Source organism: Pongo pygmaeus, chromosome X, assembly GCF_028885625.2.
Source record: "Pongo pygmaeus isolate AG05252 chromosome X, NHGRI_mPonPyg2-v2.0_pri, whole genome shotgun sequence".
Classification (NCBI taxonomy): Eukaryota; Metazoa; Chordata; class Mammalia; order Primates; family Hominidae; genus Pongo; species Pongo pygmaeus.
In genome coordinates this window covers 73694903-73718054 of record NC_072396.2, presented here as the reverse complement: position 1 = coordinate 73718054, position 23152 = coordinate 73694903, and the positions used below count along the sequence as shown (strand labels likewise).

Genomic DNA, 23152 nt, shown 5'->3' with positions numbered 1-23152 from the left:
ATCAAGAAAATGCACATTGAGAAGCCGCTACACCCTCACTGAAATGACTAAAAAAAAAATCAAGTGTTAATGAGGGTGGGAAGCAAGTGGAGTTCTGGCACACCACTAGTGGAAATGTAATTGGTACAACCACTTTGGAAAACCGTTTGGCAGTATCTGCTAAAACCAAACATGTTTCTATCCCAGCAGTGATCGTGAAATCTCACTTTTAGATACATACTCAGGTGAAATGAGTACATCTGTTCACCACAGTATGTACAAGAATGTTCAAGACAGCTCTATTCATAAGAACTAAAAATTTGAAACAACATTACTGTTCATCAGCAGAATGATAGATTAAATAAACTGTGGTATGTTCATACAATGGAATACTACAAAGCAATAAAAGGAATGAACTTCTGATAGCATACAAAAATATTTATGAATATGACAGACATTATGAGTGAAAGAAGTTGGTCCCAAAAGAATACACAATATAAATTCAATTTTTCAAACAATTTTATTGAGATATAACTCACATGCCATGCAGTTCACCCATCAAAGTGTACAATTCAATACACTTTAGTGTATTCACAGATATGTGCAGCCACCACTGACAATCAATTTTGGAACATTTTATTACCTCAAAAGGAAAGCAACGTACCCTTTAGTTACCCTTGCATTTCTCCCACAAGCCCTGAACAACCACTAATCTACTTTCTGTTTCTATAGCTTTGCATATTCTGAACACTTCATTTAAATAAAATTATATAATACATGGACTTCTGTGACTGCCTTATTTCACTTAGCATATTTTTAAAGTTCATTCATGTGGTGGCTTGTCAGTACTTCATTACTTTTTATGGTCAAATAATATTCCATTGCCTGGGCATACCATGTTTTATTCATCCATTCATCAGTTGATGGACATTTGGATCGTTTCCATCTTTTAGCTATTATGAATAATGCTGCTGTAAACACTTGTGCACAAGTTTTTGTGTGGACCTATTTTCACTTTTTTTTTTTATATACCTAGGAGTGGAATTGCTAGGTCATATGGTAACCCTATGTTTAATCATTTGAGGAACTGCCAGAGTGTTTTTTCAAAGCAGCTGCATCATTTTACATTTCCACCAGCAATGTATGAGGCTTCCAGTTTCTCCACCTCCTTCTCAACACTTGTATTACCTGTCTTTTTTATTCTAGCCATCCTAGTGAATGTATAGTGATATCTCATTATGGTTTTCATTTCCTGATGACTAATTTTCCTGATGACCAATGGTGTTGAGCATCTTTTCAGATGGTTATTGGCCATTGTATATCTTCTTTGGAGAATATCTATTCACACCCTTTCCCAATTTTTCATTAGGCTGCCTTTTATTATTGAGTAGCAAGAGTTATTTATGTGTTCTAGACACATGTCTTTGATCAGATATATGCCTTGATTTTGCCCCACTTTGTCAATTGTCTTTTCTCTTTCTTGATCATGTCCTTTGAAATACAAAATTCGTTAACTTTGAGGAGGTCCAGTTTATCTATTTTTCTTTCATTGCTTATGCTTTTGATGTCATATCTAAGAATGCATTGCCAAATCAAAAGTTATGGTTTACTCCTCTGTTTTCTTCCATGAGTTTTATAGTTTAGCTCTTATCTTTAAATATTTGATCTATTTTGAGTTAATTCTTGTATATGCTATGAGGTCAGGGTCTAACTTCATTCTTTATCATGTCGCTATCCAGTTGTCCCAGAACTATTTGTTTAAAAGACTATCCTTTCCCCCATTGGATGGTCTTTGCCCCTTGTGGAAAATCAGATGACCACAGACACATTGTTTTATTTCTGGGTTGTCAATTCTGTTCCACTTATATATATATATATCTCCTTATGTCAGTACCATGCTGTCTTGATTACCATTGCTTTCTATTTTCTTTTTCTTTTCCTTTCTTTTTTGTTGAAAGTGAGTCTTGCTCTGTTGCCCAGGCTGGAGTGCAATGGTGCCATCTCGGCTTACTGCAACCTCTGCCTCCTTGGTTCAAGCAGTTCTCCTCTCAGCCTCCCAAGTAGCTGGGACTACAGGTGGCCACCACCACGCCTGGCTAATTTTTGTATTTTTAGTAGAGACAGGGTTTCACCGAGTTAGCCAGGCTGGTCTTGAACTCCTGACCTCAAGTGATCTGCCTACCTCGGCCTCCCAAAGTGCTGGGACTATAGGCATGAGCCACTGCGCCCAGCCTCCATTGCTTTCTAGTAAGCTTTGAAATCAGGAAGTGTTAGTCCTCCAACTTTATTCTTGGTTTTCAAGATTGTTTTGGTTATTCTGGGTCCCTTGAATTTCCATACGAGTTTCAAGATCAACTGTCAGTTTCTGAAAAAAATAACTGAGCTGGGATGCTGATAGGGATTGTGTTGAATCTATAGATAATTTTGGGGAGTGTTATCATCTTAACAATGATAAATCATCAAATCCATGAACATGGGATATGTTTCCATTTTGTTCCATCTTGTTTATTTCAATGATGTGTTATAGTTTTTAGTTTATAAGTTACATAACAAAATGGAAACTAAGTTACATAACTTATACACTAAAAACTATAAACGTACACACTAATTCTTTCTTTTTCTTTTTTCTTTTCTTTTTTTTTTTTTTTTTTTTTTGAGACAGAGTCTCACTCTATTACTCAGACTGGAGTGCAGTGGTGCGATCTCAGCTCACTACAACCTCTGCCTCCTGGGTTCAAGTGATTCTCATGCCTCAGCCTCCTGAGTAGCTGAAATTACACACATGCGCCACCACGCCCGGCTAATTTTTTTTTTTTTTTTTTTTTGGTAGAGATGGGATTCTGCCATGTTGGCCAGACTGGTCTCAAACTCCTGGCCTCAAGTGATCCACCTGCCTTGGCCTCCCAAAGTGCTGGAATTACAGTTGTGAGCCACCGTGCCTGGCCCTTGTTCTTTATTTCTAAGTATTTTGTTCTTTTTGATGCTGTTATAAAGGGAATTGTTTCAATTTTATTTTCAGCTTACTCATTGCTGCTATATAAAAACAGAATTGGCCAGGCATGGCGGCTCACTTTGGGAGGCCAAGGCTGGAGTATCACTTGAGCTCAGGGGTTTGAGACCAGCCTGGGCAACATAGTGAGACCTTGTCTCTAATAAATAAATAAATAAATAAATAAATAAATAAATAAATAATTGATTTTTGTATATTGATCTTGATGAACTTGCTGATTAGTTATAATGGCATTTTATTGGATTCCCTAGGGATTTTATTCACAAGGTTATATCATCTTGTGAATAAGATTGATGTTTTTATTCTTTTTGATGCTATTGTAAATGGATTTGTTTTGCAGAGCTTCAAAACACTTGAAGCAAAAACTGCTAGAACTAAAATGAGGAATAGACAAATCCATAACTACTTGGAAACTTCAATATTCCTTTCTTAGTAATCAATAGAATAGGTCAACAAATACTCAATAAAGATATAGAAGACATGAGCAACACTATCAGCCAAATTGACCTAATTGACATTTAGAACACTCTACCCAACAACAGCAGAATACAGTTTTTTCAAATTCACAAGGAACATTCATCACCATAAGCCATATTCTGAACCACAAAACAAACTTCAAAAAATTTAAAAGTATTGAAATCATAAAATTATTGAAATATCCAAGTATTTTCTCTGACCACAAGAGAATTATATTATATATCTATAATACAAAGCTATCTGTAAAACCTTCCAATATTTGGAAATTAAACAGCATACTTTAAAATAATCCAATAGGCCAAAGAAGAAGTGACAAGGGAAATTAGGAATTTTTTTTAATTGAATGAAGGTGAAGACACAACATATAAAAATGTGTAGGCTACAACTAAAGCAGTATCTAGACAAAAGTGTATAGCATTAAATGCTCCTATTAGAAAAAAAAAGAAAGGTCTCAAGTAATCTAAGTCTCCACCTTAAGAAACTAGAAAAAATGAGCAAATTAAACCCAATCAAGCAAAAGAAAAGTAATAAAAATAAGAGCACAAATCAATAAAATTTAAAACAGAAAACAGTAGATAAAGTCAATGAAACCAAAAGTTTTTTTTTCTTTTGAAAAGATCAATACAATTGATAAACCTCTAGCCAGGCAAATCAAGCACAAATTAACAATATCAGGAATAAATGTGGAGACCTCACTAGAGATCCTACAGACATTTTAAAAGGTAATAAGGGAATATTATGAACACTTTTATGTCCATGAATTTAGAATTTTAGGTGAAATGTACAAATTTCTTGAAAGTCGCAAACTACCAAAGCTCCCTCAAGAAGAAATATATACTCCTATGCCTATTAATTAAATTCATAGTTTAAAATCTTCCAACAAAGAAAACTGCACTGAAGAATTCTACCTAACATTTAAAGTAGATGTAATATCAACTCTATACAAACTCATCCCAGTTCATCTTATGAGACTATTATCCTGATACCAGTAGTAGACAAAGACAATATAAGAAACTGCAGACCAAGATTCCTCATGAAAATAGAGGCACAAAATAAATGCAGAAAAGCAAAGATAGCTGCTACCTTGGTTGGATGGTGTTGACTGGAGAGGAGCACAAAGGAACCTTCTGTATTGTTGGAAGTGTTTGTTATCACAATCTAGGTAGTTATTACACGGGTTTAAACACATGTAAAAACTCATCAAGCTGTTTAAGGTGAGAGCACTTCTTTCAGTTTGTTGTATATATGTCATACCTCAAAACATTTTTCAATGTTCGATCTACCAAGAAGGATGAATGAAAACTGTCTCAGATAGTTTAGTGTATGACACCTGACATGAAATTCTTTCTATGCTGATGCCCAAGAAATTCTGTCGACTAATGAAACAGTTTGGAAACTCTCCTCTATTCTGCTTAAAATAAAGTCACTGTTAGTTTATACAGCACTGTATCTTCTGGTTAACTCAGCCATTAGAGTGAGCACCAGCCCAGTAGAAAGTTCACAAGAAGCAAGTAAACATTGGATTTGAATTAGAATCAATAATAGCAGCAGGGTTTTCTCAGGCTGTTTAGAAGCATCGAGGCAATTGTTTGAGAAAATATAGGTAGTTCTAGTGAATGCACTACAGAATGTTGGAAGTAGCGGTTAGCTTAGAGATTTTAAAATGTTAGAATCAAATAAAAAAACAAAAATAAATAAAATTTAGAATCTGTCTACAGCAGTGAAGATGACCTTCAAATTGTAAGTAAAATTAATTTTTCTTAGAAAAATTAATTTTTCTCCAGTTAGTGAAATTACAACCAAAGAGAATAATAAAATATAATCACAAAGAATGTTGCATTTTTGCCTCTTTCTTAGGGACCTCCTCAAATGATTCATGTGAGAAATTGCTTCTGCTGTACGAGTTTGAAGTTAGAGCCAAATTGAATGATCCATTACTGGAAAGCTTCCTGGAATCAGTGTGGGAGCTGCCTCATTTAGAAACTAAAACATTTGAAATAATTGCAAGTAAGAACTATATTTATGCTTTTGTAAGGCTGGTGCCCATTTAGATCGTATGACTTTTTTTCTTCTCTTTACTCTTCTTTCTTACCTCCAGGTAGGAAATAATTTTTCCTCATAGCACTTTGTTTCTCCTTCTCTAATGCCATTCTTAGACTATTTTGTGTTATGATCATTTGTGCATTTATCTTCTTCACTCTATGAGATTATAATCTCTTTAGGGTCATAAACAATAATTACTTAATTTGTACTTACAAACCCTAGCGAAGTTCATTGCTCCTAATACGTGCTCAAATTTTTTCTGTGTGGAATTTAATTATGTAACTACACAACAGGGGGAGCTCAAACTTTAGAAAGTTTTTCTGGGCTAGCTAGAAATAACTGAGTGCTTCAACAATCAAAAGTGATGCAATCTTAGCTGTTTGTTGAAATGTACAGAGAAATACTGGTAATATTTTTTAACACAACTGCCACTCTCAAATTTCAGGCCGAACTTTCAGTAGGTTTGGGGGCTTAGAGCCTTTTTGGGAGTACACTGCAGGAAACAGCCTAATTATCTTCCCTTTTTATCTCTCACCCTCTTCAGGAGCATGTGTGTGGTTAATAAAAATATTAGTTAGCTCCAAGTGCACAAGAGTCACATTTGCCTTTCCTTGGTCTTGCCAAGACAGAATTCCTAGAGCCATGGAGCAGGTGATATATACTTTATGGACATGTGACAGTGACCACTGCTCCTTGTATAATGGAACTCCAATTCTAAAAATCTGTTAAATGCATCTGGAAGTCTTAGGGTTAGTTACCTCTGATACTCCCTTGTCAAGTGTTTCCTATTTTTAGTATCAGATAAAAATAGGACATTTTAGTACAAACCTGTTTCGATTAGTGCCCTTTTACTGATCTGCTTTCTGTTTCCTTCTTAGTGTGCCCTTCCTTGACTGTCATTCATAACGTTATTGCTTCACCTGTATGACTGTGTGCAAGGTCATAGAAACAGTAGGTTTTCTGTTGATGTTTGCTGAAAAAAGGATGTTACCTGGTAATCCCACCATGCTACTCTACCCAGAAAGTAGAAGCTGTTTCCAAAAGCGACTGTAGATTTATCGTTTATAAAATTCATTGTTGTTTATTTTTGTTCATCTGTTTCAGCCCAGTTTCATTAGAGAAAGCAAGTGGTAGCCTGGGATGAAAACTGTGATGGGTGACATGATCATGTTCACAACCTTTTTCCTTTTCTTCCTCTAGTAATAGCAATGGAAAAGCCTGCACACTATCCTTTGATTGCTCTCAAGGCCTTGAAAAAGGCTTTATTGCTCTGCAAAAAGGAAGAATCAATTGATGTATCACAATACAGGTTAGTAAATACAATCCAGCCTTTTTGCTAGCCAAAAGAACTATAGTCAATACCTCATAAGTAACCAATCGTTCTTAATTGACCCAAGTTAAAAGATGATATGGGGATGATCTGGGGGCACTCTTGTGAACAGCTCCATACTGAGAGTTGTATTACAGACCAATAATTATTTAGCAAAGTCGAGGAGCTTGGTTTTCCCAAAGGAGAAAAAAAAGGGGGAAAGTTGCTTCTTTGTGTGAATCTGTGTATATAATAAAACTACTAAGTACCTTTCTTTCTTTGTTTCATCATTAAATAATATTCCAAATGTACAGAAAAGTACAGGGGTTAATATAACAAACACCAACATATCCACCACCCAGATTTATTTGTTTTATTTTTAGAGATGGAGTCTCGTGATGTTGCCCAGGCTGGATTCAAACTCCTGGGCTCAAATGATTCTCCAACTCAGCTTCATGAGTAGCTGGGATTACAGGCACGCAGCACCCAAATTCAACAAATGTTAACATCTTGCTATGTTTGTCTCATTATTTTTCTAAGCACTTTAAGCACCGATAAGTGCTGTATAAAACATTATCTATTGGAGACTTTTTTGTTTTCTGTGTCCAGATATGGGGAAAAATAGATGTTGTGTGACTTTCTTTGTCTGGAAAACATCATTACAGTCTTCCTGTGTTAAGGCACGAAAGACAGTTCTTGTGGAATCATTCCACTTTACACCCCAGTTCCCTTGCCCATTTGAGGAAGTACCGAGATGCTTTAAAATGCCTGTAAATTTAACCAGCTCATAAAATATAATAGATGGCCACAACTCCTTCGTGCAGGAAACTAAAAAAAGAATGAAAGACAACCATAGGCATGAAAAAAGAAAGGATTGGTCAACCTGTTTTACAGCTTCAAAAATCTGTCTTCTGAGGTTGGAGGCCAGATAAAACCGAGGGAAGAACAGAAGTGTTTTGAAGCTGTTGGTCTGGGATGAGATCCAGGTTTTACTTATCTTAGCCATGAAGCCAATGATTTCTTTCCTTATGGGATGAGTTTTCTCTTTTTGATTTTCAGCAAATGTATGCACAACTTGGTTAACCTCTCAGTGCCAGATGGGTCGTCGAATGTAGAGCTCTGTCCCCTGGAAGAAGTTTGGGGCTATTTTGAAGATGCTCTGAGCCACATTAGCCGCACTGTAAGTCAAATAGTGATATTAAACTTTCAGTTAATTTTAAAGAACTGAACTGTCTTGTGTACTATAAATTATATACAATAATGCTTTCTGATATGAGTTTTAGGATAAATTCATATTACAATTTTGTAGTTATACACTACAGAATTTTCCTGGGTTTCTGAAATATAAATAGTTGAAAGTAGACATTTTCTAACACAAGTGTATTATGGATTAGGTCCAAGTAGCAGTACCACCAGGCATTTTGAATTATTTTATATTTTCAAATCATGGTGGGATGATTACTTCCTCTGTGATGATATGAACCTTTTGAAAAAAGTTATTGCTATTCCCATCCTTTCTCAGAAGCATCCTTTCTCAGGAGAGTAGAAGGAACATCGAAGACCTGTATTCTAGTCCCTCCTCTGCTGATTTCTTTTTCTTTTCTGTGCAGGTTTATTCAGTGGTTTTAAAATTAGGTTTCTTGAGGTATAATTTACATATCATAAAATTCACCCATGGCTTGTGCACAATTCAGTAAATTTATAGAGTTGTGCAACTATCACTACAATCCAGTGTTTTTTAATTTTAAAAATGTTTTATTTTTAATTTTTGTGGGTACATAGCAGTGTATATATTTATGGGGTACATGAGATTTTTTGGTACAGGCATATAATGCATGATAATCATATCAGGATAAATGGGGTATCCATCACCTCAAGCATTCATCCTTTGTGTTACAAGCAATTCAATTATACTTTTAGTTTTTAAAAATGTACAATTAAATTATTGTTGATTATAATCACCCTGATGTGCTATTAAGTACAGATCTTATTCATTCTATTTTTTGTACCTATTAACCATTTCCACATTTCCCCCACCCCTCCTCTGGTAACCATCACTCTACTCTTTCTCTCCCCAACAGTTCAATTATTTCAATTTTTAGCTTTCACAAATAAGTGAGAACATGTGAAGTTTGTTTTTTTTTTGTGCTGGGCTTATTTCACTCAACATACTGAACTCTAGTTCCATCCATGTTGTTGCAAGTGACTGGATCTTATTTTTTTTATGGCTGAATAGTACTCCATTGTATATAGGTACCACATTTTCTTTATGTATTCATCTGTTGATGGACACTTAGGTTGCTTGCAAATCTTAGCTATTGTAAACAGTGCTGCAACAAACATAGGAGTACAGATACCTCTTTGATATACTGATTTCCTTTCTTTTGGGTATATATCCAGTAGTGGGATTGCTGGATCATACGGTAACTCAATTTTTAGTATTTTGAGGAACCTCCGAACTGTTCTCCATAGTGGTTGTACTAATTTACTTCTCCACCAACAGTGTGCAAGGGTTCCCTTTTCTCCACATCCTCACCAGCACTTGCTATTATTGCCTGTCTTTTGGATATAAGCCACTTTAACTGGGGTGAGATGATATCTCATTGTAGTTTTGATTTGCAGTTCTCTGATGGTCAGTGATAGTAAGTACCTTTTCATATGCCTGTTTGCCATTTGTATGTCTTCTTTTGAGAAATGTCTATTCAGATCTTTTCCTTATTTTAAAACTCGATTATTAGATTTTTTTTCCTATAGAATTGTTTGAGCTCTCTTTATATTCTGGTTATTAATCCCTTATCAGAGGGGTAGTATGTAAATATTTTCTCTCATTCTGTAGGTTGTCTCTTCACTTTGTTGATTGTTTCCTTTGCTGTGTGGAAGCTTTTTAGCTTGATGTGATCCCATTTGTCCATTTTTGATTTGGTTGCCCATACTTGTAGGATATTGCTCAAGGAATCTTTGCCTACTCCAATATCCTGGAGAGCTTTCCCAATATTTTCTTGTAGTAGTTTCATAGTTTGAGGTGTTAGATTTAAGTCTTTAATCCATTTTGATTTGATCTTTGTATAAGGCAAGACAGGGATCTCAAGTTTCCTCCTTCTGCATATGGATATCCAGTTTTCCCAGCACCATTTATTGAAGAGACTCTCCTTTCCCCAAAGTGTGTTCTTGGCACCTTTGTCAAAAATGAGTTCACTGTAGATGTATGGATTTATTTCTGGGTTTGCTATTCTGTTCCACTGTCTTGAGCTGCCTGGGGCTGGAGGAGGGGTGATACGAGCACCCCTTCTGGCCACTACCACTGGGACTGTGCGGGTCAGACCTGAAGCCAGCACAGCACTGGGTCTCACCCAAGGCCTACTGTAACCACTACCTGGCTACCACCTATGTTTGCTCAAGGCCTTAGGGCTCTACAATCAGCAGGTGGTGAAACCAGCCAGGCTGTGTCCTTCCCTTCAGGGCAGCGACTTCCCCCTGGCCCCAGAGATGACATGCAGGAGCCAGGGCCCAGAGTCAGAAACCGTAGAAATCTACCTAGTGCTCTATTCTACTGCAGCTTAGCTGGTATCCAAACCACAAGACAAAGTCCTTCCCACTCTTTCCTCTTTCCACACGCAGAAGAGTCTCTCCCTGTGGCCACCACCATCAGGTGGTGTGGGGAGTTCTGCCGGGCTACTGCCAGTGTTCACTTCAGGCCCAAGGGCTCTGCGATCAGCTTGTGGTGAATGCTGCCAGGCCTAGGACTCATATATCAGAGAAGTGGGCTCCTCTCTGGCCCAGGACAGGTACAGAAATGCCATCCAAGAGCCAAGGCCTGGAACTGGGGACCCTAGGAGCCCACTTGGTGCTCTAACCCACTGTGGCTGAGTTGATATTTAAGCTGCAATACAAAATCCTCTTTACTCTTCCCTCTGCTTTTCTCAAGCAGAAGAAGTCTCTCCTCATAGCCACCACAGCTGGGAATGTACTGGGTCACAACTGAAGCCAGCATGTCTCAGAGTCTCACCTAAGGCCCACAGTATGTACTACCTGGCTACTGCTGCTGATCATTGAGGGCCAAAGTGCTATTTAGTCAGCAGGTGATGAATCCTGCCAAGACTGGGTCCTTCCCTTCAAGGCAGTGGGTACCCTTTAGCCCAGGGTGTGTCTCAAAATGTTATCTGGGAACTAGGGCCTGGAATGGGGCCCTCAGGACTATGCCAAGTGCCCTATCCTACTGTGGCTGAGCTGGTATCCAAGATGCAAGACAAAGTCCCCCTTAAGCTTCCGTCTCCTCTCCTCTAGTGGAAGGAAGGGGTCTGTTTTGGAGCTGCAAACTGCACTGCCTGGGGTTGAGGGAAGGGTCGTGCAATCACTCCCTTGGCTGCCCTGGCTGGTGTCTCACTAGGTCGCATGTCCCCCAGATGCACTGGCTCCAAGCCCAGCACAGCACAAGGATTTGCCCAGGAGTTGCAGTCCTTGTGGCCTAGACTGCCTCTCAAATTTATTTAGAACCCCAGAGCATTTTAGCTCTCAGTGGCAAGGCTTGTTGGAACTCAAGTTCCAACTACTGGGATGGACAATTGCTCTCTAGCTAGGGCTGGTCTAAATACTCCCTCCATGAGCATCAGTTGAGTTCTGCCCAGTATTACTTTCCGCTGTGACAGGGCAGCACTGAGTTCCAAGCAAGATCCCACAATCACTGTGCTCTCCCTTCCCCAAGCACACAGATTCGCCATGCCATGCAGCCACTGTTGGGGCATAGGAGAGGGGTGGCATTGGCAGTTCAAGATTGTCTTTCCTACACTCTTCAGTAGCTCTTTCAGTGATACGAAGTTAAAACCAGGTGCTGTGATCACTCACCTGATTTTTTATTCTTTTTTTTTATTTTATTATTATTATACTTTAAGTTTTAGGGTACATGTGCACAATGTGCAGGTTTGTTACGTATGTATACATGTGCCATGTTAGTGTGCTGCACCCATTAACTCGTCATTTAGCATTAGGTATATCTCCTAATGCTATCCCTCCCCCCTCCCCCCACCCCACAACAGTCCCCAGTGTGTGACTTTCCCCTTCCTGTCTCCATGTGTTCTCATTGTTCAATTCCCACCTATGAGTGAGAACATGCGGTGTTTGGTTTTTTGTCCTTGCAATAGTTTGCTGAGAATGATGGTTTCCAGCTTCATCCATGTCCCTACAGAGGACATGAACGCATCCTTTTTTATGGCTGCATAGTATTCCATGGTATATGTGCCACATTTTCTTAATCCAGTCTGTCATTGAAGGACATTTGGGTTGGTTCCAAGTCTTTGCTATTGTGAACAGCGCCGCAATAAACATACGTGTGCATGTGTCTTTATAGCAGCATGATTTATAATCCTTTAGGTATATACCCAGTAATGGGATGGCTGGGTGAAATGGTATTTCTAGTTCTAGATCCCTGAGGAATCGCCACACTGACTTCCACAATGGTTGAACTAGTTTACAGTCCCACCAACAGTGTAAAAGTGTTCCTATTTCTCCACATCCTCTCCAGCACCTGTTGTTTCCTAACTTTTTAATGATCGCCATTCTAACTGGTGTGAGATGGTATCTCAGTGTGGTTTCGATTTGCATTTCTCTGATGGCCAGTGATGATGAGCATTTTTTCATGTGTCTGTTGGCTGCATAAATGTCTTCTTTTGAGTAGTGTCTGTTCATATCCTTTTCCCACTTTTTGATGGGGTTGTTTGTTTTTTTCTTGTAAATTTGTTTGAGTTCATTGTAGATTCTGGATATTAGCCCTTTGTCAGATGAGCAGGGTGCAAAAATTTTCTCCCCTTCTGTAGGTTGCCTGTTCACTCTGATGGTAGTTTCTTTTGCCGTGCAGAAGCTCTTTTGTTTAATTAGATCCCATTTGTCTGATTTTTTATTCTTAATTTTTGTGTAGATAGTTATTAAATTTGGTGTTCCTGCAGAGAGGATGATTGGTGGAGGCTTCTATTCAGCCATCTTGCTCCGTCCTTCCTCCCACAATCCAGTTTTAGAAATTTCCATTACCTAGAAATTTTCCCCTTGCCCATTTGCAGACAATTCTTGCTCCCACCTTTAGCTCCAGGCAACCACAGATCCGCTTTCTGTCTCTGTAGATTTTCTTTCTGGACACATCATATAAATGAAATTACATAATACATGGCCTCTTGTGTCTGGCTTATTTCATTGAGCATAACGTTTTTGAGGTTCATCCATGTTGTGGCATTATCAGTATTCCATTCCTTTTTCTTTTTTTTTTTTTTTTTTGCTGAATAATATTCTAGGGAATGGATATAACACACTTTGTTTATCCATTCATCAGTTCATAGATATTTGAGTTGTTTCCACTTTTTGGCTATCATGAATAATGCTACTATAAATATTCATGTGCAAGTGTTTTTGTGAACATATGTGTTTAATTCTCTTGAATATATACCTAGGAATGGAATTGTTGGGTCATCACGTAACTCTATGTTTAACTTTTGGAGGAGCTGCAGTCTGTTTGCCAAAATGGCCATACCATTTTACATTTTCACTAGCGCTGTATGAGGATTCCAGTTTTTCTACATTCTCAACACTTGCTATTGTTCATCTTTTCTTTTTTTGTTATAGCCATCCCAGTGGGTGTGGAGTAGTAGCTCATTGTGGTTTTGATTTATATTTCCTTGATGGCTAATGGTGATGATCATTTTTTCATGTGCTTATTGACTGTTTGTATATTGTATTTGGATAAATGTCTGTTCAATTATTTTCCCATTTTTAAAATGGAATTTTTTATTGAGTTATAAGAGTTCTTTATATATTCTGGATACAAGTCCTTTACCAGGTATATGATTTGTAAGTATTTGCTCCTAGTCTCTGGCTTGTCTTTTCATTTTCTTAAGGGTATCACTTGAAGAGCCAAAGTTTTTAATGTTGATGAAGTCCAATCTATCAATTTTTTCTTTTGTGGGTAGTGTTTTGGTCATGCTGAGAAATCTTTGCCCAACCCACATTTACAAAGATTTTTTCCTACGTGTTTTTGTAGAAGTTTTACACTTTTATCTCTGACATGTAGCTCTATGATTCATTTTAAATTTTGTTATAGTGTGAGGTAAATGTCTAAATGATGTTTTGTTTGTTTGCTGTTGCATATTAGTATCACTCCTCTGCTGTTTGACTTCGGTTTTCACATTTGTAAAGTGGGAATAATACCTGATCTGACTGTCCCACACTGGGGTTGTAAGGATCAATGAAAATAATGTACATTTTGTAAACTTTAACAGCTTGTTCACATGTAAGGCAGTATTGTTATTATAAGAGAGCTATAAAACATTAAGAACACTACATGCCTTGCTTAAAGTTACACAGAAAGTCATTATTTGAGTCCATGTTAATATCTGAGGATCCTGACTGCTCTTGACTCAACTACTTCTTAATATATAAATACAGTCATGTGCCACATAATGACATTTCATAATATATAATGGTGGTCCTGTAAGATTATAATGGAGCTGAAAAATTCCTGTCACCTAGTGACATCATAGCCATCGTAAGGCAACACATTACTCACATGTTTGTGGTGATGTCAGTGTTAACAAAACCTACTGAACTGCCAGTCATATAAAAGTACAGCACATACAATTAGATCCAGTCCATAATTCTTGTTAATGATATAACAAATTACTATGTTACTGTTTCATGTATTTACTATACTTTTATCATTATTTTAGAGTATATTCCTTTTACTTATAAAAGAAAGTTAAAACTGTAAGGCAGCGTCAGGCAGGTCCTTCAGGAGATATTCTAGAAAATGGCATTATCATCCTAGGAAATGACAGCTCCATGTATGTTTTGCCCAAGAAGCCTTTCCAGCAGGACAAGATGTGGAGGTGGGAGACAGTGATATTGATGATCCTGGCCCTGGGTGGGCCTAGGTTAATGTATGTGTTTGTGTCTTAGTTTTTAACAAAAAAATTTAAAAGTTTTTTAAAAAATTAAAAATAGGAAAATGCTTATACAATAAGGATATAAAGAAAATATTTTTGTACAACTGTATAATGTGTTTGTGTTTTAAGCTAAATGTTATTACAAAAGAGTCAAAAAGTTGGGGTTTTTTTGTTTTGTTTTTGTTTTTTTGAGACAGAGTCTTGCTCTGTCACCCAGGCTGGAGTGCCATGGGGCAATCTCGGCTCACTGCAACATCTGCCTCCCGGGTTCAAGCAGTTTTCCTGCTTCAGCCTCCCAAATAGCTGAGACTATAGGTGCATGCCACCACACCTGGCTAATTTTTGTATTTTTAGTGGAGACGAGGTTTCACCACATTGGCCAGGCTGGCCTCAAGCTCCTGACCTCAAGTGATTGTCCCACTTCAGCCTCCCAAAGTGCTGGGATTACAGGCGTGAGCCAGCATGACTGGCCAAAAAAAATTTTTTTTAATTAAAAAGGTTTTTTTTGTTTTTGTTTTTTTGTTTTTTGTTTGTTTTTGTTTTTTGTTTTTTGTTTTTTGTTTTGAGATGGAGTCTCGCTGTCACTGACGCTGGAGTGCGAAGGCACAATCTCGGCTCACTGCAACCTCTGCCTCCCAGGCTCAAGTGATTCTCCTGCCTCAGCCTCCCAAGTAGCTGAGGCAGTATTTTTAGTAGAGACATGGTTTCACCATGTTGGTCAGGCTGGTCTCAAACTCCTGACCTCAAGTGATCCATCTGCCTCGGCCTCCCAAAGTGCTGGGATTACAGTTTATAAAGGAAAAAAGTTTCAGTAAGGCAAGGTCAATTTATATTTATATATTTTTTGAGACAAAGTCTCTCTCTGTCACCCAGGCTGGAGTGCAGTGGCATGATCTCAGCTCACTGCAGCTTTGACCTCCCAGGTATAATCAATCCTCCCACCTCAGCCTCCTGAGTAGCTGGGACCACACGTGCGCACCACCACACCTGGCTAATTTGTTTGTATTTTTAGTAGAGACAGGGTTTCACCATGTTGCCCAGGCTGGTCTCAAACTCAGGTTCAACTAATCTGCTCAAGTAATCTGCCCGCCTTGGTCTCCCAAAGTGCTGAGAATACAGGTGTGAGCCACCACGCCTGGCCAAAGTTAATTTATTATTAAGAAAGAAAAATACCCTTTAATAAACTGAGTGCAGCTTAGGTATACAGTGTTTATAAAGTCTGCAGTAATGTACAAGAATGTCCTACACCTTCATATTCACTCACCACTCACTCTCTGACTCACCCAGAGCAACTTGTAGTCCTGCAAGCTCTATTCATGGTTAGTGCCCTATACAGGAGTACCATTTTTTATCTTTCATACCACATTTTTCCTCTGCCATTTCTATGTTTAGATACACAAATACTTACCATTGGGTTACAGTTGCCTACAGTAGTCAGTAGAGTCACATGCTGTATGGGTTTGTAGCCTAGGAGCAGTGGGCTTTACCATATCGCCTAGGTGTGTAGGAGGCTATACCATATAAGTTTGTGTAAGGACACTCTATGATATTCACACAATGATGAAATCACCTAATGATACATTTCTCAGCTTGTGTCCCCATTGTGAAGTGAGACATGACTATCTGCAAATCACAACAGATGGTGGAACATTATAGCAGGGTGACAATCTGATACAAACTAGCATTGACTTACCAAAGCCTAGAATTCTCCTGGAGATGTGTAATTACGGCCTGTGTGAATTTAAGTTTAAAAATAAAAACTTCAACATTGGACATTTGGATTATTTATTTTACTGTCTTCTCGGATGAATAGGAAATTCTATTTCTAAGCCATGAGCCTCATCTGGACCTTTCAGGTGTGTTTGCCATAGTGACCAATACAAACTGAAATTAGATTGTACTATAACTCCAAGTTGATCAATTTCCATAGTCTCTCTATAAGGCCAAAATTTCTCTGTGCATTTTGTTTTTGCCACTTTCATTCTGTCCAATATATTGCAGTTCCAATTCTCTGGCTCTTGGGTTACCTGTTAGAGAGCTTAATGTTTTTCTACTTTTCTCATGAGTTTCCCATCCATTTATTGCTCATCCCCTGAAACATGACTGGATAGTTAGCTTTTTAATGCAGTGATTTTTTTTTAATTTTTTAATTTTATTTATTTATTTATTTATTTATTTATTTATTTATTTATTTATTTGAGATGGAGTCTCGCTCTGTCGCCCAGGCTGGAGTGCAGTGGCGCGATCTCGGCTAACTGCAAGCTCCGCCTCCCGGGTTCACACCATTCTCCTGCCTCAGCCTCCCGAGTAGCTGGGACTACAGGCGCCCGCTACCAGGCCCGGCTAATTTTTTTGTATTTTTAGTAGAGATGGGGTTTCACCATATTAGCCAGGATGGTCTTGATCTCCTGACCTCGTGATCTGCCTGCCTCGGCCTCCCAAAGTGTTGGGATTACAGGCGTGAGCCACCGCGCCCGGCCTGCAGTGATTAATTTAATAACCCTCTTGGCTCTTTATATTATATATGTTGTTTATCCTGTTTGATTGAATGTGCCATGCATCTCCTTTGTTTTAAATGCTTGGGAGAAAATTCTGCCTTTGTTTGACTGACTTTTTTAATGACCAGTCACTCATTCATTATTCACTGAGCAGATAACCTTTATCAAGTGCCTCCACACACTGGCAAAATGGCTATCATACAAATATAAAACCTCATGCCTCACAATATTATGCTTTAGACTGAGCAGAGTACTCTTACATCCACTCTCTCGTACAACCTCCAACAGCAATTATATGAAGTAGACAATGCTGCTATTATTATCCCCAATTTATCAATGAGGGAATTTTAAGATTCAAAAAGTCAAGTTACCAATTTACCTAAGGTCATTCATGACTAATGAGTGAGAGTCAAGACTAGAATGCAGGTCTTCTGAGCTCCTGTCTTAGTCAATTCGGGCTGCTATAACAAAAATACCGTAGAGTGGGTGGCTCGTAAACAACAGAAATTTATTTCTCACAGTTTGGGAGGATAGAAAGTCCAAGATCAAGACACTGGCAGACTCAGTGTCCGGTGAGGGTCCGCTTCCCCATAGATGGTCCTTTCTGACTGTAAGCTCACATGGCAGAAGGGATAAAGGATCTCTCTAGGGTCTCTTTTATAAGGGCACTATTCCTATTCATGAGAGCACTGCTCTTATGACCTTATCACCTCCCAACAGCCCCACCTCCTAATATCATCACCTTGGAGGTTAGGATTTTAACATACTAATTTTGAGGGGACACAAACATTCAGTCCATTGCACGTCAACTACAGGGCTGTTTCCACTAGAAGTGCGTGGCTTCTTTACCAGTTTTTGCTAGGAAATTTTGGTTTAAAGGAGAAGCTCAAGTTGATATTTAGAAGCTAGTGGTAATGAAAAAGCAGGGAGATGACTCCCAGGCTTAAGCAGACAAACCTATCAACCTATGTAGGTTCATATTCTAGATAATTTTTAAGAAGAAGTCAATTGCTCAGGTTTTTTAAAATCAAAATTTTATTTTAAAATAATTGTAGATTTACACGCAGTTGTAAGAAATAACACAGAGAGATCTCGTGTACTCTTTTTATTGTTTGTTTGTTTTTGAGACAGAGTCTCGCTCTGTCACCCAGGCTGGAGTGCAGTGGCGCCATCTCGGCTTACTGCAACCTCCGCCTCCCAGGTTCAAGTGATTCTCATGCCTCAGCCTCCCGAGTAGCTGGGACTACAGGCACATGCCACCATGCCTGGCTAATTTTTTGTATTTTCAGTAGAGATGGGTTTTCGCCATGTTGGACAGGCTGGTCTTAAACTTCTGGCCTCAAGTGATCTGCTCACCTTGGCCTCCCAAAGTGCTCATGTACTCTTTACCCAGTTTCCCCCAACGATAACAAAACTATAGTACAATATCACAATCAAGATGTTGGCATTATCACAATCAAGACATAGAGCATTGCATTTCTGTCACCACAAGTATTCCTCATGTTTCCTTTGTATAGCCCTCACACTCTTCTCTCCCACTCTCAGCTCCTCCTTAAACCTTGACAACCACAAATCTATTACCAATTTCTATAATTTTGTCATTTCAAGCATGTCATATAAATGTGATCAAACAGTATATAGCTTTTGAGATTTGGAATCATACAGTACATTACTTTTTGAGATTGGCTTTTTTTGAGACAGGGTCTTGCTCTGTCACCCAGGCTACAGTGCAGTGAAGCTGATCATAGCTCAGCCTCAGCCCCCCAGGCTTAAGCGATCCTCCCACCTCAACTCCCCGAGTAGCTGGGACCACAGGCATGCACCACCAAGCCCAGCTAATTTTTTAATTTTTTTGTAGAGATGGTCTCAAACTCCTGGACTAAGCGATCCTCCCTCCTTGGCCTCCCAAAGTGCTGGGATTATAGGTATGAGCCACCACACCTGGCCAAGATTGGTTCTTTTCACTTAGCATAATTCTCTAGAGATTCATCAAGTCAGTGTTTGTTACAAAAGGACAAATATCGTGTCCTTCTATTTATATGAAGTACCCAGAGTGGTCAAATTCATAGAGATGGACACCTGGAGGGGAGGCTCCCCAGGAAGAGCTGACTGGGTGTTTAACGGCCTCTTCTTGCAGGCTCAAGATTGACCTTAGCTTGGAGTCACTGGGCTTGAGCTTCTATTTCCCAGTCAGGGTTGTTCACTCAGTTTTACATGAGAAAATACTCAGTGTTTGAAGAATCCAGCAAAATTACTCAAACTCAGTGTTTATGGAAGGGAATAAAATAGTAAGGCATTTACATTTTATATCTCCATAAACAAGCAAAAGTGTCTATCTCTTTCAGATGACAAACATGTCATTTTAATTATCTCCATAATAAAAAAAATTATTTAATAAACAATTGAAAAAAAAAGAAAGTAAAGTGGTAGTCACCAAGGACTGGGGTTATTATATAATAGGTACAGACCTTTAGCTTTGCAAGATGAAACTGGTTCTGGAGATGGATGGTAGTGATGGTAGCACAACAATGTGAATGTACTTAATGCCACTGAACTGTTCACTTAAAATGATTAAGATAGTTAAATTTTGTGCTATATGTATTTTACCCCATTTTTTAAGTCATAGAAAAGAGTCTTTGTCAGGTATTGTAACATTTCTGTTGTCTCAGTGTTGGCATCAATGCATGGTCTTTTTTCGTTATTTGAGATCTTCCTGGTTATTGGTATAATGAGTAAATTTGTTAAACCTGGACAATTTCATATTTTGTTCTGAGACTCTGGATCTCATTTAAACCTTCTGTTTTAACTTGGTTTCTCTGACCTGCTTTAGCAAGGGAGTGGGCCCAGCCTTGTTACTTCCAGGTAGAGGTAGAAACAAGCCTAAGTTTCTAACTTGGCCTCCATCATTGATACTCAAGGTGGAGGACTCCTTTTTACTACTGGTCCCTTGGCTAGAGACAGCAGACTTTTCTTGGGGCTTTTTTACTTTTTTTTTTTTTTTTTTCTTTTTGGGTCTATGTCTGTTGGCATCTCTAGCGCCAAGTTTGGGGTATATGAAGCAAAAAGAAAACCCAGAGAACTTATCACTGTGTCAATCCTTGGCTCCAAGGTCTTCCCTTTCTCTACACCTTTCAGAGGTTTCTTATGTTTGTTTTATGTATAATGTTCAGGAGTTAGTTCTATTTAGCAAGAAGAATAGGAATAAGTACATCTATTCCATCTCATGGAAGTGGGAATTTCTTGGTTCATTTTTAAGAATACACAAAGACTTAAATAATGGTGGGGGGGGGGAACCTACACTTAAAGAGAAGGGACAAACCTAATCCTCACAGCTGATGTCAGAGTCACAGAGTCACAAAGGCGTTTTGTAACCAAGAAGCCCAGAAGAATACAGACTCTTTCCTTTTACAAGGGAAGCTAAGGTGATTCAAACTACTGAGCTACATTCTCTAAGAGTTTGCTTCTCAAAGCGTGATCAGCATCACCTAGGAGCTTGTTAGAAGTATGGCATCTTAGGCCCCAGACCTACTGATTCAGTCTGCATTTTAACTATATTTCTGGCCGGGCACGGTGGCTCACGCCTGTAATCCTAGCACTTTGGGAGGCCGAGGCAGATGGATTACTTGAGGTCAAAGTTCAAAACCAGCCTGGCCATCATGGTGAAACCCTGTCTCTACTAAAATTACAAAAGTTAGCCAGGCGTGGTGGTAGGCATCTGTAATCCCAGCTACTTGGGAGGCTGAGGCAGAAGAATCGCTTGAACCTAGGAGGTGGAGGTTGCAGTGAGCCAAGATCACACCACTGCACTCCAGCCTGGGCAACAGAGTGAGACTCCATCTTAAAAATATATATTTTATATATATATATATTATATTTCCAAGTGTCTTGTATGCACATTAAAGTTTGAGAAGGTCATTTATCAGTATCTTTTGTCTGTTGTTTGGCCTTCTACTAGTTCAATTTCATCTCAGTTCCTACTTCTGCCAATCTTATATAAGTTCATAGATTAGGCGATTGGGATCTAAAGGAAATATAAGGTAAAGTTTCATTCAATGACTGAGAAAATTTAGAACTGGAAACTAATGATCTTTGCAGTTACCTAATTGAAGCTCATTATTTTGCAAATTGAGGCATTGAAAGGTTAAATAACTGACACAAGGTCATACCACTATATAATGGCAAAGCTAAAAATTGCAGCCGTGTTACTTCTTCATAGGACAATGGTCCTTGGGTTTTCTTTCATCTATTTTTTAATAAAATTTTTTTAATTGAGAGGAGGTCTTGCTATGTTGCCCAGGCTGGTCTCAAATTCCTGGGCTCGAGCAATCCTCCTGCCATGTCCTCTCAAAGTGCTGGGATTACAGGTGTGAGCCCCTGCACCCAGCCTTCTTTCATCTAAATCTTCCTCCTTCCAAGCCTCACGTCTCCCTGAGACTGGAATTGAGGTTCATACAAAGGTATCTTTGAGTCAGATTTTGATATTGTGTCTCTCCTACAGCTTTGTAGTTTCCTAATTGGTCTCTGGCTCTTTCTTCTCTTCTCCATTTTTTCCTGTGCATCCGTATCAAATATATCTCCCTAAAACACAGCCTTTGCTCTATCACTCCCTTCAACTCTGTATTTCCCAAATCCTTACCTAGACCCTTAAGGCTATTTATCCATAACCTCATTCAACCCCCAAAACAAGACAGAGTTTTTCCAGGCAATAGTCAATATTCTCTTTATCATCAACCTTCACCTCCTTCTCTCCCTTCTTCTTAGAACAAAGCAGAATCTTCCCTGAAGAAAACGTGTCCCTCACTACCAATTTTTATGGAGATCTCATCTTTTCCAACTCCCTTTTTCTCAGCAGAAGGGACTAAATTACCTGGATCTTTGCTCCATGGTGGCACTTTATACTATTTACATACCACCTTCCTACGGCTTCTCTTCACTTAAAACCTATATCTCTTAATCACCAATGTTGTCATGTCCTGGACCCATCTTTTCCTTCCTTGGTAACTTCATTGTTATTTATTATCCTAAGTGACTTTGGCATCCATGTTAGCAATTCTTGTACCTCACAGTTTCCATTTTTTACTTTTTAGCCACTGTCTACATCCCATATAAGCCACCCACTGTGGCACTGCTCCACCTTCAAGACTGGTAACTAACGCAACACTTTTCTATTGAGTATAATCTCCCTTACTTCCCCATATCTATTCTCTGTTCTCACTTGAACTTCAAATCACTCGTCTTTTCCCATTCTATTATAGTCCAGTCTAACTACCTTTTTTTCTTTTTCTCTTTGTTTTCTTTTCTTTCTTTCTCTTTTCTTTATTTCTTTATTTGCTTCCTTCCTTCTTCCCTCCCTTCCTTCCTCCCCTTCCTTCTCTCTTTCTCTCTTCTTTTGATTATTCCTGCTGTTTCATTTTTTTCCAGACCTGGTACCTTGCCACCATCAGTTCTTCTGCTCCTGATCTTGAGCAGCAGAAGCACTAAAGAAAGTTACAGAACCATCTAGATCTGGCCCAGTACAGATTCATTCTGTTAAGCTTTCAGTGGGTTCTCATTGCTGCTCAGAAATTCTTTTATTCCTGTCAACTTTTTGGCAAACTCAAGTAAAGTGACTGCTTCAAACCTTTTCTAATCTCGTAAAAACTTAGATCTACCTCATTCCCCATTAGATGATCTCATCATATCATTTCAGTTGAGAAGATCAAGGGCATCACATATGAGATCCCTCATTGGCCCATGTCTCAACCATAACATTCTACCACTGTACCTATCTACTCACCTTTCCTCTTTTTTCAAAAGAAATTTTCTCAACCTTGCACTGTCAGTTCAATCCCCTTCTACTTCCTGAGGCATTTTACTGCCTGTCCATCATTTTTACTCTCTGTCTACAGATCGTTCCATTCTGCTTTCAAGAATG

The 23152-nt window shown here is 38.6% G+C and overlaps 1 protein-coding gene across 5 annotated transcripts in view; it reads left to right on the top strand.

The window, feature by feature from the left end:
- The window catches only part of TEX11 (testis expressed 11), a 385652-nt gene that overhangs the window by 348375 nt on the left and 14125 nt on the right, over positions 1 to 23152 (top strand). For all 5 annotated transcript variants that reach the window (XM_054470766.1, XM_054470768.2, XM_054470767.2 and 2 more), the window contains 3 exons: positions 5324 to 5473; positions 6710 to 6818; positions 7878 to 7998. In XM_054470766.1, coding sequence (XP_054326741.1) covers positions 5324 to 5473; positions 6710 to 6818; positions 7878 to 7998 — 380 coding nt within the window. The remainder of the gene's footprint in view (positions 1 to 5323; positions 5474 to 6709; positions 6819 to 7877; positions 7999 to 23152) is intronic.